The 17918-nt window shown below is 39.9% G+C and overlaps 1 protein-coding gene across 2 annotated transcripts; it reads right to left on the reverse strand.

The window, feature by feature from the left end:
* Positions 1–375: 375 nt before the first annotated feature.
* LOC132874816 (PHD and RING finger domain-containing protein 1-like) lies at positions 376–16071 on the reverse strand. 2 transcript variants are annotated; one of them, XM_060911221.1, is made up of 6 exons: positions 16001–16071; positions 5650–5822; positions 5408–5491; positions 5155–5285; positions 767–1055; positions 376–631 (listed from the first exon to the last, which is right to left on the reverse strand). In XM_060911221.1, exons 2-6 carry the CDS (start codon positions 5803–5805, stop codon positions 479–481), a joined length of 813 nt encoding a protein of 270 aa, XP_060767204.1. In that variant the 5' UTR covers positions 5806–5822; positions 16001–16071; the 3' UTR covers positions 376–478. The 2 variants fall into 2 exon arrangements, with proteins under 2 accessions (XP_060767204.1, XP_060767203.1); XM_060911220.1 differs by lacking the exon at positions 16001–16071 and adding an exon at positions 9470–9750.
* Between the last annotated feature and the right edge of the window lie 1847 nt (positions 16072–17918).

Below are 17918 nucleotides of genomic sequence, written 5' to 3' on the forward strand. Positions count from 1 at the left end.
TGAAGAATATAACAAAAATTTAACGCCAATCCAGTCACTGAGACAAAGGCATTTTTCTGGTTGACCGTCAACCATGTTGTTGCTCTCCAAGTCCAGATCTTGCACAATCCAACTCTGTTAATGACCCTTTACCACAGGGGTGTCAAACCTGATCCATAAAGGGCCTTGTGGCTGCAGGTTTTCATTCCAGCCATGCAGCAGCACACCTGACTTGGCTCATTCAATCAACTGAACTGTCTTCACACAGTCAAATATTTGCAGCCACACCCACCCTTGATTAAAGGGTGGGTGTGTCAGTTGATTGAATAAGCCAAATCAGGGTGCTGCTGCATGGCTGGAATGAAAACCTGCAGCCACACGGCTCTTTATGGATCAGGTTTGACACCCCTGCTTTACCAAGTAGACTGCTGCCATCTTGTGGCCATATGCAAAGCATTTTAGTCTTTTTTTTTTTTTCAAATTGATTTTTCAAAAATCATCACAGTTTGGTGCCTTCACACAGAGTTTTCCGTCTTCTTGTTTTCTTATAAGTGACCTTCTTGTCTGCTGGTTGAGTGTGTAGTAGAAGGTTGCTTGTTGTGGCATCTTCACTATTAGAACAGCTTGATTTCAAAAGGTATCTGGGTACATGCTGTAAAATGAACAACCAAACATCACACATTTTGAATAAATCAGTAAACTGTAAATAAGTTCTAATGGTCATCGTCTAAAGATCCTAACATAATTAGGACCAAAATTAGTATGTTTCCAAAAAAGACAAAGTAACCTGGACTGTTTGAGACAGAGTGGTGTGTGTTCTGTTGCTTTGCTGTCGAACCCTCTCACTCCTGCGGGTGTGGACAGAAACAGCACGCTGGGCTGTAGTGGAAGGTCTGAGACGACTGGATGTTGGAACAACTTCAGATAGCAGATCCATGATTTCAGCCTCCACTATTTCATGCTCTTCTCTGGAGAAACTGTCACTTGTGTGACTGTCTTCAGTGGCACATTCCTTGCAGAACCAATCCTCGAATGGTACTGCAGCCAAAGGTGGATTGAGACAGGCTGTGTGGAACCTTCCAAAATCAAAACAGACTGGTCAGCGTCTTAGTTTCATTATAACACCATTGGGTTTTTCTCCTCTACTTGGACCTGTGTTGTATGTCAGGAATCAAACATGGCAGATGATGCTTTGTGTTCCAGGAAACTAATCAATAACAGGGGATGTAATCTGGCCTGAAGTGGATATCAATCGAAACTTGATTATGGTCCAATAACAGCATGCACCGTCTTATTTCTCTTACAGCACAGCAATTTGCCAATAAATACGTCTTATTTATTGATGGACTGAGACACAACCCCAAATAAATAAAGAAAATTGGGATGGTATGGAAAATCCAAATTAAAAAAGAAAGCAGTGATTTCTAAAAATACTTTGACTTGTATTTCATTACAGACAGTATGAACCCAAGATATTTCATGTTTTGTCTGGTCAACTTTATTTCTTTTGTTAACATACATCCATTCCTGCATTTCAGACCTGCAATATGTTTCAATAAAAATTTGGGACGGGAGAAATTTAGGGCTAGTAATGATGTGATTTGAAACGGACGATTGTCAACAGGTGATCGTAATCATGATTTGGTACAAAATCGGTATCCAGGAAAGGCCGAGTCTTTGAGGAGCAAAGATGGGCCGAGGATCTCTAGTTTATCAATAAAAGCATGAGAAAATTATTGAAATGTTTCAAAACAATGTTCCTCAAATAAAGATACAAAGGGATTTCGATATTTCACCCTCTATGGTGCATAATATCATTAAAGCTAGACTGCCTTTCAGATTTTTCAAGTGTATGTCATAAAAAGAATTTTCCTGACACCCAATTATTTCTGTTTAGTGGACCGAAAGCTACTGAATTCGAATCACAGACTTCCAATTTTATTATTATTTTTTTAAATAGGACAATTAATGAATTTAGGGCCATGTGGAGAAATTACTCCGTTATTTTTTCCTGCTTCACCATGACCCAACTCAAAATACTATGTCATGCATCACATGGTGGGCTTTCCCTGTTCGCACAAGGCATTGTGGGATACAAATTTGAAACGGGAAAGAAAAATGGAGGACGCGAGTATGCGAATGAAACGTGAAAGACCGACTACAGTAACGGAAAGCGAGAAGAAAAGACGTTATGTTGCGAAGGAAAGGAAACGCAGGACCAAACTAATAAATATCGGCGGTCAGCGAGCACCTCGGTGTGATCAGCTGTTCGTTTAGCGACGGAATGACGTAACTGTCAGTGCACGGTCAAAGTAAACCTGCGCATGCGCATATGGACTTCCTCTGTCTGCTTGACTGCACAAAACGAGCGATTTCATGCACATTATTTGCTTCAATCCCCTCAAATTAAATAACTTCCCAGCCACAGAATGGCCTGATATTTTATGAGACATTACAAAAATAAACATACATCACAATGATCAAATTTCAGAGGGAACTAAATTTCACCGATTTTATGAAATCGAAAGGCCGTCTTGCTTTAAACAATTCAAGGAACCTGGAGGATTTTTGGTGCATAAAGGGCAAGGGCCCAAGCCTAATCTGAACATCTGTGATCTCCAATCCCTCAGACGGCACTGCATCAAGAACCGTCATTCATCTATAGCTGATATAACCACATGGGCTCAGGATTACTTTAACAAACACCTCTGTCAATCACTACAATACGGAGTTACATCTACAAATGCCAGGTAAAGCCTTATTGTGCAAAAAGGAAGTCTTATGTTAATTGTGTCCAGAAGTGCCGTCGGCTTCTCTGGGCTCGGAGGCATCTGGGATGAACACAGTGGAAACATGTATTGCGGTCAGACGAATCAGTATTCCAGGGCTTTTTTTTTTTTTGAAGAAACAGACACCGTGTGCTCTGGATCAAAGACGAAAAGGACCATCCAGACTGTTATGAGCAACAAATCCAAAAGTCAGGATCTGTCATGGTATGGGGTTGTGTCAGGACCCTTAGTAAAGGTAACTTACACTTCTGTGATGGACAGATTAACGCAGAAAAGTACATTGAGACTTTGGAGCAACATATACTGCTTCAAGATGACATCTTTTCCAGGGATATTTCAACAAGACAATGCAAAACCACATTCTGCACACATTACAAAGGCAGGGCTGGGGAAGAAAAGGGTGCCTGTCCCCTCTGTCCTCAATAGAGAATATGTGGCAAATTTTGAAACAAATAACGTGACAATGACATCCCCGTACCGTTACACACCTTAAGACTTGTTTGCAGGAAGACTGAGACAAAATAACACCTGAAACACTTCATCACATGGTGTCTTCAGTCCCTAAACATCTTTTAAGTGTTGTGAGAAGGAATGGCAACATTATAAAGTGGTAAATGCTTTACCGTCCCAACTTCTTTTTTTTTAAATATGTTGCAAGAATCAAAATTGAAGTGTTGCACACTGAAGTGTTCATTTTTGCAAAATCAATAAAATTTATGAGCTAAAACATCAAATAATGTGCTGTTGTATTGTTTTGAGTTTAATACAGGACAAAGATTATTTACAAATTATTGCTTTCAGTTTTAATTTCAATTTCAACAGACCATCCCAATTTTTTTTTCTGATTGAGGTTGTACTTTTATTCTATTTACAGTTACATTTAATGTTGTCGAACATCCAGGAAACAAGTTAGTTCATGTTATTTCTTACGTTATAAGCTCTCTGTCCTGAGGTCTTTCTCTGCTCAGAAAACCAAAAACAGGTTTACCTCTGGAAATCTAATTTGCCAACTGCAACCTTCCTTTGTATCAGTCAGGCTTGTAGTGCTCAAGTCCAGGACTCGGACTTGAATCCGACTCGTGCCCTAATTTTAAGGATTCGTGACTTGACTTGGACTTGAGCACTGATGACTCGGACTCGTGCATTAACTGCATTCGGACTCATAAGTTGGAGACGAGGACTTGGATTTTTTTCTTTGTTTTTTGCAAAATGTCATAATAATCTGGCATATTTATATCTACATTAATTTTTATACTAATTTTGTGCAAGAGAATGCACATTCAGCTGTTCATACACAACCGTTCAAAAGTTTGGGGTCACCCAGACAATTTTGTGTTTTCCATGAAAAGTCACACTTTTATTTACCACCATAAGTTGTAAAATGAATAGAAAATATAGTCAAGACATTTTTCTGGCCATTTTGAGCATTTAATCGACCCCACAAATGTGATGCTCCAGAAACTCAATCTGCTCAAAAGAAGGTCAGTTTTATAGCTTCTCTAAAGAGCTCAACTGTTTTCAGCTGTGCTAACATGATTGTACAAGGGTTTTCTAATCATCCATTAGCCTTCTGAGGCAATGAGCAAACACATTGTACCATTAGAACACTGGAGTGATAGTTGCTGCTAGAATAGTCATTTACCACATTAGCAATGTATAGAGTGGATTTCTGATTAGTTTAAAGTGATCTTCATTGAAAAGAACAGTGCTTTTCTTTCAAAAATAAGGACATTTCAAAGTGACCCCAAACTTTTGAACGGTAGTGTATGTCATGTTCAGGAACAAATTAACGTTAATGGTGCTAAAATGCCTGAAGAGAAGCCCCTACGATTGTCTGCTTTGCACATACAGACTTCTCGTGCAGTGGGAAAAAATGCACTGCCGTGTGTTCCATATGTAGAAGAACTATCAAGGAGACGACCTCGAACTTCAATTGTCATTTAGCAAGACTCCACCCAGAGAAGGAAGTAACACAGTGTTCATTGCTCTGTTAATAGCGGGGTTTGCTGACCGATGAACTAGCTAGTGTTAACCCTCTCTCATGTTATTTGCCCTGTTGATAGTGGGCAGGGCTTGCTGAGCAATGAACAAGCTTTTTATCTGTAGCCTATTAACTAAAATGGGGCAGTCGAGCAGTAACTTTCGTCCAACACAGTAGCAGAGACGCTTTCACATAAAGGCAGCAACAGCCACCGTCAAATGGTGCCGTTGGAGTCTTGTTCTCGGACTTGACCCGAAATTTTCTTTAATGACTTGGACTTGACTCAGACTTGAACACTGGGGACTCGAGGTTTAGTGACTCGACTACAACACTGGTATCAGTACTGCAAATAATTGTGCTAGTGATTAATGATTAATGTGCAGCAAAGGGTTTGAGGTCTCACACCTTGAGTCACAGGCAGAGCAGAGGAGCATCAGGTGTCTCTGATCACTCCTGCCACACTCCTCACACACACTCAGCTCCTCAGATCTTTCTTCCTCCTCTAATCCCTGACCGTCATGTGGCTCTACCGTAATCTGAAAACATACACAGAAAAGTGTTCTGTCTGATATGCTTCTAATTAAAGTGAAATCTTATTTTCAACACACTATACCTAAAAAAGTTGACTGAAACATTTACAATAATTCATTTGCCTTACTATTTTTTGAATACCCCTTCCAACGCAACTTCTCTGGTAGAGGACAGTAAATTTTCGACGATCTACAGGGCAGGAATTTGTCATCTATATAGAAAAGCATCTATTAGTGTTGTCCATGTTGACACAAACAGCAAACATAAATTGACTGGAATCACAAGACAGCTGTTCACACTGATCAGTCCATGTAATAAGACAGAATAATTAATGGTAGAATAAATTGACGATACTAAAAATAACCTTACCTTGGCCCATTCAGTGATGCAGGTGAGGCAGTAGAAGTGGTCACAGTGTTGTGGACTCGCCACTGGCTGCCCGCTGAATGTGTTAAGGCAGATAAGGCATCGGATAGCATCAGACACATCGTCTGGCTTCAAATCTTTGAGATGCTGGTCATCCATTATCTACACTCCCATGCCTGAAGGAGAATATGTCTGATTTAGGATAGTCACATTTACACAGAAAACGCAGTGGGTTTTTTGTTTTCGCCCCAAATCAAGAGCTTTCAACAGTGTTCTTAAATCCTGGAGTCTTCATCAAGTCATACGCTTGTGTTCTTCTTACAGCTTTTTCATGAGATGACGAGTTGGATGTGGTGTGATAGAGCCACAAAATCATGTAGTGAACTGAGTCTTGAATCCATGACAAAGACAAATTTGTGTGTCAAATCTCATAGACACTGTACCTACAACGGTAAGTAATGGGAAGTAAGACTCACTGGTGGCCTCACTACTAAGACCCTTCATTTTGGTCTTGCCACAGAATCAAGGTCTTGGAGCAGCCAACTGGCCTGATTGTACACTTGAGGCTGTTAATCCATGCACACACATTACATTGCATTAATGGTATTTAGCAGACGCTCTTATCCAGAGGAGCCCGGGGAGCAGTTGGGGGTTCGGTGCCTTGCTCAAGGGCACTTCAACCATTCCTGCTGGTCCAGGGAATTGAACCAGCGACCTTTTGGTCCCAAAGCTCTAACCATTAGGCCATGGCTTCCCACTGTCCTATGAATGATGTTCAGACATTTGCCTTTAAAGATATCTCCGCTTAATCATGAATATCAAATGGTATAATCGGGTCACCAATGCTGAGGTTCTTGATTGGTGTTCCCTCTGGATTCTGAAAAATATTCCCCACTTTTTTCCTTGAAAAATCAAGTCAAAGAAGTATTCTTCACATTTTTCTTTGTTACCGACATATCAAAGTGGACTTGATACAGGTTTATACCAACCAAACTGGCTCAATTCAAATATATGTACAGATACAGCTGTACTGTTAATATTATAGTCAGGCTGTCTGTTGTTGCCCAAATGAGGATGGGTTCCCTTTTGAGTCTGGTTCCTCTCGAGGTTTCTTCCTCATGTCGTCTGAGGGAGTTTTTCCTTGCCACCGTCGCCACAGGCTTGCTCATTGGGGATAGATTAGGGATAAAATTAGCTCATGTTTTAAGTCGTTCAAATTCTGTAAAGCTGCTTTGCGACAATGTTTATTGTTAAAAGCGCTATACAAATAAACTTGATTTGATTTGATACAGCTAGGCCTCTCCATTACATATAAAAAAAATTGGGGCTCCACTCCAGCCTCAAATAAGACAGACTTGATTTTGGGCGCCCTGTGCACCATCAAGCTAAGATAAATCTCTTTAGTCTGATCTTACTTCAAGTTATTTGCACATGGAATTATTCAAAAGAGGTATTAGGACTCCCTTTAGCCTTTTACTTCAACACAACTTGATTTACAATTGAACAGAGTCAAGAAGAATCTTGGAACAACCAACAGTGAAGGAATCTGAATTTCCCGTTGATTTACGAACTGAACACAGAATGGCACGGCGTCTTTTATTATGCGTTAGCCACAGGGACTCAACACACCATGCTTTCCGAAACATAGCTCCCTTTAGTCGCTTGCCGGCTGACAACACTTTCACTTTGGCGTTTATTTTTTTTTACTGACCCCTGTATTACTGACACTGTCTGATGTGCTGGGGGACAGTAGGGGCTCTGAGTGTGCCTCCCTGTGGCTGTTTCGGCCCTTAAATCATCTTCAATGCTTGAAGAAGCTCATCCAAAAAACTTCATCAGCTTAGACTGCACCATTGTTTGGTTCACGTAGAGATGATTACACCACCACACCAGGCCAATTAATTCGCATTGTGATTGGTCAAAAGCTTGGTGCTCATTTGGTCATTGTGTAGTCGATTTTTATTGGTCACAAGCACGTGCTCATTGTTTAGTCTGGTTTCCCGCCATCTCTCCACTGGGGTTGGATTTCAGCAAATGGAGGGATTTCTATAAAAGATGACTTGTGATGATGACAAATACATTCGTCACTGTGATGACTGCTAGTAATTTTCTCTTCGTCACTGATGGATTATGTTCGTCAATGATGAGCGCCAGCAAAAACCCTCATGTTCTGTGACAAGCACTGAGGTGATATTACAGCATAATAGACCAAGATGGTATGAACATGTTAGAATGGACACACATCATCTTCTTAAGCAACTTTTCTTCAGTCAGTCAGCTGTCTCCAGGAACCAGAAGCATCAGTGCTCCTAAGAAGAGATTCAAAGATGTCCTCAGAAGGATACTGAGAGACTGTGAGATTGCTGATTGGAGATAGACTGGTGTGGAGGAGAACAGTTTGTGATGGTGTCAAGACCTTTGAAACCAACAGGCAGACAGCTGAGGAAAAAAGATGAGCTGCCGAGGCTCTCAAACTGGGGCAGCCTCCTGGGTAGACGCCTGAATAAACTTCATTTGGACTGACATGCTCGAGTCGAGCAGCAACGATGATGATGATTCTTCCAACGTATAAACCAAAGCAGTTATTGTAGGGCATACATTTTAGTGTCTGTGGAAAAGATGTTCCTTTATTTAAATCGACACGCAGTAAACTAACGATACACAGTTGTGGAAACCCAAGTGTTGTATTTTAAAAAGACAAATGATTAGAAAAACTAACAGGTTGTCTTTTTTTTGCATCACTGCCTCAGACCAACATCATGAATAAACTAATATTTATCAGTTTGTGGATTTGCAGCTGAATTTGTTTGCATTTATATGTTTCTCTATATTTTAATAAGTGATGGAGTGGACTTCAGGGTATCCTTAGCAGTCAAATGTTCTTGTATTGACTTTTGATCATGTCTTGCCAGGCTTTTCATCAACTGTACAGCTGAATGTGTTGAATATTTTATTCAGCATGCCCATATATTTACACTTACATGCTTGCTGTATACTACGGAAGCCTGTTTCCACCACCATAGTAATAATAAGAATTCTTATAATACATAGGGCCAAATTACTCAATTCTGATTGGTCAATCAAGGAGGGCTTTTTTTCCTTAACACAGGGCTGTATTTCTGAAATGCTATTAGCTAGTTCGTTGCTTGGTTACGGTTACAAAAATTAGCAAATTTTGTCAACAAAATGGCTGACTCTGCAACGCCGCGTTTCGCTATATTTGACGAAGAAATGATAAACCTCAAAATCCTCGTGTCGTGTCGCCGTGTCATGATGAAAGACGCTTTAGAAACTGATTCAAACGTGCAAGATAGTCTTGCGCCCTGATTGGTTCCGAAAACGTGAATGACAAATGTTGTGAACTTGAATGGCTTCCGAAGTATGAATTTGGCCCTATATATTATAAACAAGTAATCGTATGGTTCCTTGTAAAATTAAGGATCAATTTCACTCGTGATTTCAAAGTTTTAAAATTGCCCTCTTCGCTTCGCGACTCAGGCAATTTTCAAAACTTTGAAATCACTCGTGAAATTGATCCTTAATTTTACTCGGGCCCCATACGATTACCTATACTAATAATTGATTGGAATTCTCATAATAATGACTTGATATCTCATAATAATGAGATGACTTAGTATCTCAATTATTTACACAAGTTCTAATAATGAGATATTAAGTCATAGTTTTGAGAATTATAACACTCTATGTGTTTTCCATTTTTTTAATTGACATAAACGGCCTTCCATAATATACAGACGTTTGCCAGAAAGAAAAATAGAAAAACAAACAAAAAGCAGTGCTTAAAAGTAAAGCGAGTTCTGACCCGCGTCTCTCTTCCAAGTATAATCTTGCCCCATCCAAGATGTCGGGCGCGTTCTCGTATCACAGGAACTCACAAAGACGACTAATGACTCATTTCCTTGTTTCCTCGGACCTTTGAAAAATCCTCTCGTGCTTTAGAAACTCGCGTTAAAATTATGTTTGCTTCTTGTTGAGCGAGATACTGAATTACAGTGCAGCACAGGAAGAAAATATTCTAATATTTAGGTTCCAGTCGCTTAATAAACGACTAATTTTCACCGATCTGACTCGCCACCGATTTGTGCTGGTAAAGGAAGAGAAGCAATGGTGAGGCGCGCTAACAGATGACGTCACTACCGGTGCATGTGTTTACACAACGCAAACAGCTGAGAAAGTCTGAGTGAAGTAACGCGGACATTTTGTAAAGTAATGTTTTATAACCGCACATTCTTAAAATGTTTACACACTGGTTTTTTTTACGTGTGATTTAATTCACACCGCGGTGTATTATACAGTGAAATAGCGATATACAGTTGTTGTTTTTTCATATCGCGAATAAAGACATCAACCAATCGCGTCGCGCAGAATAGACGTCACGTGGTGATGTTGGAGACAGCACGCAAAACAGACTCGAATGTAGCAGTGAGCCTTTGCTATGCGCCGTTACTCACTTCCGGGATCTGAGGGCTTTATTTCATAGAGTTTTATTTCTGTCTTTTAATCAAGAGTGTATACTGTGTATATATATGAGAGTGTGTGTGTATATATACACACACACATATATATATATATATATATATATATATATATATATATATATATATATATAAAACCCCGATTCCAAAAAAGTTGGGACAAAGTACAAATTGTAAATAAAAACGGAATGCAATAATTTACAAATCTCAAAAACTTATATTGTATTCACAATAGAACATAGACAACATATCAAATGTCGAAAGTGAGACATTTTGAAATTTCATGCCAAATATTGGCTCATTTGAAATTTCATGACAGCAACACATCTCAAAAAAGTTGGGACAGGGGCAATAAGAGGCTGGAAAAGTTAAAGGTACAAAAAAGGAACAGCTGGAGGACCAAATTGCAACTCATTAGGTCAATTGGCAATAGGTCATTAACATGACTGGGTATAAAAAGAGCATCTTGGAGTGGCAGCGGCTCTCAGAAGTAAAGATGGGAAGAGGATCACCAATCCCCCTAATTCTGCGCCGACAAATAGTGGAGCAATATCAGAAAGGAGTTCGACAGTGTAAAATTGCAAAGAGTTTGAACATATCATCATCTACAGTGCATAATATCATCAAAAGATTCAGAGAATCTGGAAGAATCTCTGTGCGTAAGGGTCAAGGCCGGAAAACCATACTGGGTGCCCGTGATCTTCGGGCCCTTAGACGGCACTTCATCACATACAGGCATGCTTCTGTATTGGAAATCACAAAATGGGCTCAGGAATATTTCCAGAGAACATTATCTGTGAACACAATTCACCGTGCCATCTGCCGTTGCCAGCTAAAACTCTATAGTTCAAAGAAGAAGCCGTATCTAAACATGATCCAGAAGCGCAGACGTCTTCTCTGGGCCAAGGCTCATTTAAAATGGACTGTGGCAAAGTGGAAAACTGTTCTGTAGTCAGACGAATCAAAATTTGAAGTGCTTTATGGAAATCAGGGACGCCGTGTCATTCGGACTAAAGAGGAGAAGGACGACCCAAGTTGTTATCAGCGCTCAGTTCAGAAGCCTGCATCTCTGATGGTATGGGGTTGCATTAGTGCGTGTGGCATGGGCAGCTTACACATCTGGAAAGACACCATCAATGCTGAAAGGTATATCCAGGTTCTAGAGCAACATATGCTCCCATCCAGACAACGTATCTTTCAGGGAAGACCTTGCATTTTCCAACATGACAATGCCAAACCACATACTGCATCAATTACAGCATCATGGCCGCGTAGAAGAAGGGTCCGGGTACTGAACTGGCCAGCCTGCAATCCAGATCTTTCACCCATAGAAAACATTTGGCGCATCATAAAACGGAAGATACGACAAAAAAGACCTAAGACAGTTGAGCAACTAGAATCCTACATTAGACAAGAATGGGTTAACATTCCTATCCCTAAACTTGAGCAACTTGTCTCCTCAGTCCCCAGACGTTTACAGACTGTTGTAAAGAGAAAAGGGGATGTCTCACAGTGGTAAACATGGCCTTGTCCCAACTTTTTTGAGATGTGTTGTCATGAAATTTAAAATCACCTAATTTTTCTCTTTAAATGATGCATTTTCTCAGTTTAAACATTTGATATGTCATCTATGTTCTCATCTCATCTCATTATCTCTAGCCGCTTTATCCTTCTACAGGGTCGCAGGCAAGCTGGAGCCTATCCCAGCTGACTACGGGCGAAAGGCGGGGTACACCCTGGACAAGTCGCCAGGTCATCACAGGGCTGACACATAGACACAGACAACCATTCACACTCACATTCACACCTACGGTCAATTTAGAGTCACCAGTTAACCTAACCTGCATGTCTTTGGACTGTGGGGGAAACCCGGAGCACCCGGAGGAAACCCACGCGGACACAGGGAGAACATGCAAACTCCGCACAGAAAGGCCCTCGCCGGCCCCGGGGCTCGAACCCAGGACCTTCTTGCTGTGAGGCGACAGCGCTAACCACTACACCACCGTGCCGCCCATATATATATATATATATATAATGTGTGTGTGTATATGTGTATTATCCTGTCGTCTTTCCAACTCTTCTCTACCCCACGTTGGTTCGAAGTCGTATGGGATAATCTCCATCACCGATGAAGTTGGCAAATCTCGAAATTAATCTAAATTGGAATGATATGGTGATCTGGCCGCTGTGTAAACAGTTTTCAAAATCGCGGCGCTGACACTTCATGTAATTTAAAAGAAGTATACTAGAAGCACACTTGAATAAACTTCTTTTTTGTAAGGGATGTTTATCAGTCAGTTACAAAAAAAAATGTATCATGGTTTTGTGTGTCAAATCAGTCATACGTATATATATTATGTGAATAGTAACAAAAAACATGTATTGGCCTCTGCTTGCTTGCTTATTGATTTATTTGCCGCTAGCATGTACTGTACTAAACAAAGACTGGAGTCATGAACCTTTTTTTGACTCATTTAGATTTGAAGCTTCGTTGGTTCAGAAAGCTTCAGTGCCCCATGATTAGTAAAGGACCTTATAGCCCATATCGAACATTTCAAACATTTTGTGGTAGAGTAGGCGGGGCTAAGCATAAGCAAGATACTGACTGCCTGTATTGGATAAAATCACAGTCATTCATATCTTATGCAGCATCTCCTGATGAGGTGAAAAGTGGGCGTGTCGATCAAATGGGATCAGTGATTTCATAGAAATTTTCATTTTCCCTTAAAAGTATTGGAAGTTCTGTTCTGTTATACCACAACGCTGCTAAATTCTCGATTCTGATTGGTCAGCAGCTCTGACAATAGTGGTGACTGTAATTAAAATCACAGGTTTATATTAATTAATGTCCTCATTCTGGTTTCTACAGAAATAATTCATTCACAGGGACTCGGTGGACAAGCTACAAAATCTATAACTAATAATAAACAGATTAAAAACAAGAAAATAAAATTATTAATTAATTCATTGATTCAAAGCTTTATTTATCTGTATGTACAATGAGCCAAAATCTTGTAACAAATACATTCAAACTAATACACAGAGAATATTACATGGTTGCATGAAGATATGAAGTTTATCTTCGAGTGGTCAATATATTATCATGAGTGAGCGAAGCGAACAGGTGAAAATATTTTTCAACACGAGAAGATAAACTTCATAGCTTCGCACCACCATGTAATGCTCTTTATATTATATGAACACATCCACACACAAAAAATACAAGTTAATCAAAAGAATTTTAATTTTGAACTGGTTCGCCATTTTGATAAGTATCCAGTCAGCAGGAAAACACTGGGAGTGACATCAGAGTGCAATATCAGCAATTATTATACATACAGGACACATTTTCGATGGAATAAAAACGTGTTCTATTCCTTTTTAGCGGGTTTCATTAATTTGGTTTGATTGCATGCAGTATTGTTAGCATATCGCTTATCCTACATGCATTACATCACTCTACCCAATGGAGAATGAGCGTTGAATATGGTTTACGATGTTTCATGGTTGTCAAGACAACATCATGTCACATATCGGAGACGTAAAACTTCCACGCAAGTGAGTGACTGTGACAATTTTTAAACAAACATGGCCACCAGGTCTGTTTCATTAAATACAGAAGATATTGAGAGAATTTTGAAAGAGAAAGATGCGTTGAACACCCAAAAGGAATGTGTATAATAATAATAATAATAATAATAATAATAATGGCTTTTCTCATGGTACAGTATATCAGATATATTCCATTCAGCTACTCATCTTCGACTCGTTCAATATCATGCTAGCTGAATGGAATATATCTGATATACCACTCAATACCAGCCAATATTATTTAAATATGTCACTCAGATCCGCGATGTATTTTGTATGAAAAATGCAAATGTTTCAACACGAGAAGATAAACTTCATATCTTCAAGCCAACATGTGGTTTTCTTTTATTATATGGACGCATTCACAAACAAAAAGTCCCCAAATTTATCAAAACAAATAATCATTTCCTCATGAGTGACATATAGAGATTTATATCACAGTTTTGGTTTTCCATGTCCTGGATGTAGCGCATATGAAGAATACAAGGGGTGTACTTCTCAATAAAACACTCATTTCCATATAATATAATTGTCTGTTATTGTGGAGCTTTTGGTGAGATGTTTATTGAACATTTTTGGAAGGAGTCTCCAGTGTCATCATATTTTTCTCCACAGGAGTATTGTGGTATCATATGGATGGTGTACTTTCTTGTTTCTCAGTAACATGACAAATAAACTGCTTTATTTTTTTTTTGTCTCATTACCTTCAGTTTATTATGGAAGTCCAAAAGGGCCATCCAAAAAGGCCTTTATTCTTGTGATCTACAGATAACAAAAGTGGTTTTCTTGTGGCCAGTAATGTTAATGCAGTAATTACATCCTATTTCCAAAGATTTCAATCACCATTTGCCTTGTGAGCTACAAACCATTTCAGCAGCAGCTCTCAGACATCAAGTGGTAATCATGGAGACTGACCACCCATTCAGGATCACTGTAGTGTCCACAATGGTATTGTTGTAGTTTTCTGAGTTCACCTTTTCAACTAAAGGACACATTTGGAAATTGTGTAGCATAGATAGATTAGACAGACAGACTTTATTGATCTCGAATGGGAAAATTAAAGTCAGAGATCGACACAGTCACCGACGCTCAAGATTAAACCCACTAACCCGAGGGCTGTAAGACTGCAACTCCATGACACCAGCTATATTCTCTTGTGTCAGTCCCTGATTAAAATACAAATGGATGCAGTCATCCACGATGAAAAATATGTAAGCCTAATCATGTATTTTGATATCTCATCTCATCATCTCTGGCCACTTTATCCTGTTCTACAGGGTCACAGGCAAGCTGGAGCCTATCCCAGCTGACTACGGGTGAAAGGCAGGGTACACCCTGGACAAGTCGCCAGGTCATCACAGGGCTGACACATAGACACAGACAACCATTCACACTCACATTCACACCTACGGTCAATTTAGAGTCACCAGTTAACCTAACCTGCATGTCTTTGGACTGTGGGGGAAACCGGAGCACCCGGAGGAAACCCACGCGGACACGGGGAGAACATGCAAACTCCACACAGAAAGGCCCTCGCTGGCCACGGGGCTCGAACCCGGACCTTCTTGCTGTGAGGCGACAGCGCTAACCACTACACCACCATGCCGCCTGTATTTTGATATCATGAGAAAAAAATAGGTTGTAAATAAATAAATAGGCCGTATAAGTGTGAACAGGAACTGGCTTGTCCCATGGACATTTGTCAACATTAAATGTAATGAAACACTTACAAACATGATGTGTTGTTCATTGTTAAATTAAAAAAAAATGTAATTGGTAAATTGCTGTGGCATAATCAGAATACACTTTGGCTTGCTTTTTGAATCTTGAATCATCTTCAGAATAATCAGAGGCATCACACCACCTCAGGCTTGTAGTGTTTGAGTCCAGGACTCAGACTCGAGTCCGACTCGTGCCCTAATTTTAAGGACTCGTGACTTGACTTGGACTTGAGCACTGATAACTCGGACTTGGACTCGTGCATTAACTGCATTCGGACTCGTAAATTGAACAGGAGGACTCTGACTTTTTCTTTTTTTTGTAGCATGCCATAATAATTTAGCATAAGATATTTATATCTACATTAATTTTGTACTAATTTCGTGCAAGAGTGTCACACCTGCGCACCTTGGTGCGTGCATCAGATAGACTCTCGGACAGCGCACGCGCACCAAGTGGACTCTTGCATGTGCCGTAAACAACTTGCGCCTGCACAGGATTAAGGCGCAATCAGCGCGCCTATATAAAAACTGTGAAAACGCACTTACTTTGTGAAGTATTGAGTTGCATTGCTGACACATTACCGAGCCTTGTTTTCTTGTTTGGGTTCCTCATCCCTGATTTCCTGTTTCTCGTCTTTGATTCTGCCGCGTCTACGATAGCCTGTTTGTGCCTCGCTCGACCTGTTGCCTGGTTCGCTGTTTTATGATTTTGCCTGCCGTTCTGGATTGTTTACCGTCTTCACTTGTATTAATAAACACACCTTCTGCATTTACATCCGTCTCCCAACCAGCTCTGACAGAATACTTCACACTCCCTGACAAAGAGAAGCACATTCACCTGTTCATACCGGTACATCATGTTCAGGAACAAACTAATGTTAATGGCGCTGGAACAGCCACCGTCAAATGGTGCGGCTGGAGTCTTGTTCTCAGACTCAACTCAAAATTTTTTTTAATGACTTGGACTTGAACACTGGGGACTCGAGACTGGAGGTTTAGTGACCCGACTACAACACTGAACCACCTCATCATCATTTTTGCTGTTTGTAGTTTATCTTACATTTAGGTGTTTAGATAGTTAAATTAAGTTTAACTATAACTTAAATTTATATTATTGTGACATATGTAGTATCATATTGTATATGTAGTACATGTACATCATAACATCTTTTGGGTTTGGGATTATATCATTCATCATTATCTCTAGCCGCTTTATCCTGTTCTACAGGGTCGCAGGCAAGCTGGAGCCTATCCCAGCTGACTACGGGCGAAAGGCGGGGTACACCCTGGACAAGTCGCCAGGTCATCACAGGGCCGACACACAGACACAGACAACCATTCACACTCACATTCACACCTACGGTCAATTTAGAGTCACCAGTTAACCTAACCTGCATGTCTTTGGACTGTGGGGGAAACCGGAGCACCCGGAGGAAACCCACGCAGACACGGGGAGAACATGCAAACTCCGCACAGAAAGGCCCTCGCCGGCCACGGGGCTCGAACCCAGGACCTTCTTGCTGTGAGGCGACAACGCTAACCACTACACCACCGTGCTGCCGGTTTGGGATTATATATTAAGATAAAAAATAAATAAATAACATTATAAAACTCTAGAAGACTGGACTTGTCAATACAGAGAGAAATGAAACAAAAACAATCCAGACATTTTGTATTTCATAATGTTATTTAATAATGAAAGGTGTTTACAGGTGTTTAGAAATTATACATGAAAATACAATTTTTATAAAATACACTGAACAGTTATCTTCAGCTACTTAATAATTACAAAGGAAACAATATTTACATACATGTGCTTCCACATAACATTTTTACAAACAGATTTTATAGACTGCTACAATATAACATATACTTAATTAGAAAATTATATTATGTAGACAGGGAATAAAGTGACTAGATCCTCAGGCTTGTAATCCCTTCTTTATCGCCATGACACCTCTCTGGATTGCAGGACTGAAAGACATAAAAACGGATTGAGCTTTCTACCCAGGTTTTACGATTTTTTTTTTATTATTACAGTTTTCATTCACCATAAGATAAGATCTGAGGTTCATCCTTCCTAGATATAAAATTGTTTATGAGTCATTGACTTAGAGGCATCTGACTCCAGTCCTGGAGGGCACTGATCTTATAAAAATTTGTTTTTCACCTAGAAATTTGCCAAATTAAGTAAATATTTTAACACTTGTTGTAGGCATGTTAAATCGGTAGAATCCTGAACTTTGTAGATCTGTGACCTTTCAGGACTGAAGTCTTATATGTTAGAAAAGACAGTAAGCAGAAACAGGTTATGGGAGGGGAAAAAAACAATCACAACAATGACAACATCAGTTATCAACTTGCCCCAGGCCAATTTAGTTTTGGAAAGTTCACATAAACCACAAGACAACACAAGTCCTCTGTTAAAACACTGTCATAGACTTAGAGTCCTGTGCAAAAGTCT

The sequence above is a fragment of the Neoarius graeffei genome, chromosome 27 (assembly GCF_027579695.1).
Source record: "Neoarius graeffei isolate fNeoGra1 chromosome 27, fNeoGra1.pri, whole genome shotgun sequence".
In the NCBI taxonomy this organism is placed as follows: Eukaryota; Metazoa; Chordata; class Actinopteri; order Siluriformes; family Ariidae; genus Neoarius; species Neoarius graeffei.

What these genes read in the sequence shown, in the direction of transcription:
- LOC132874816 (XM_060911221.1), bottom strand. Translation starts at nt 5,805, where the DNA reads ATGGATGACCAGCATCTCAAAGATTTGAAGCCAGACGATGTGTCTGAT. An exon ending in GAAGGGGTATTCAAAAAATA is followed by an intron (nt 5,286 to 5,407) that starts GTAAGGCAAATG and finishes GTATGTTTTCAG; the next exon opens with ATTACGGTAGAGCCACATGA. An exon ending in CTCTGTCTCAAACAGTCCAG is followed by an intron (nt 632 to 766) that starts GTTACTTTGTCT and finishes TTCATTTTACAG; the next exon opens with CATGTACCCAGATACCTTTT.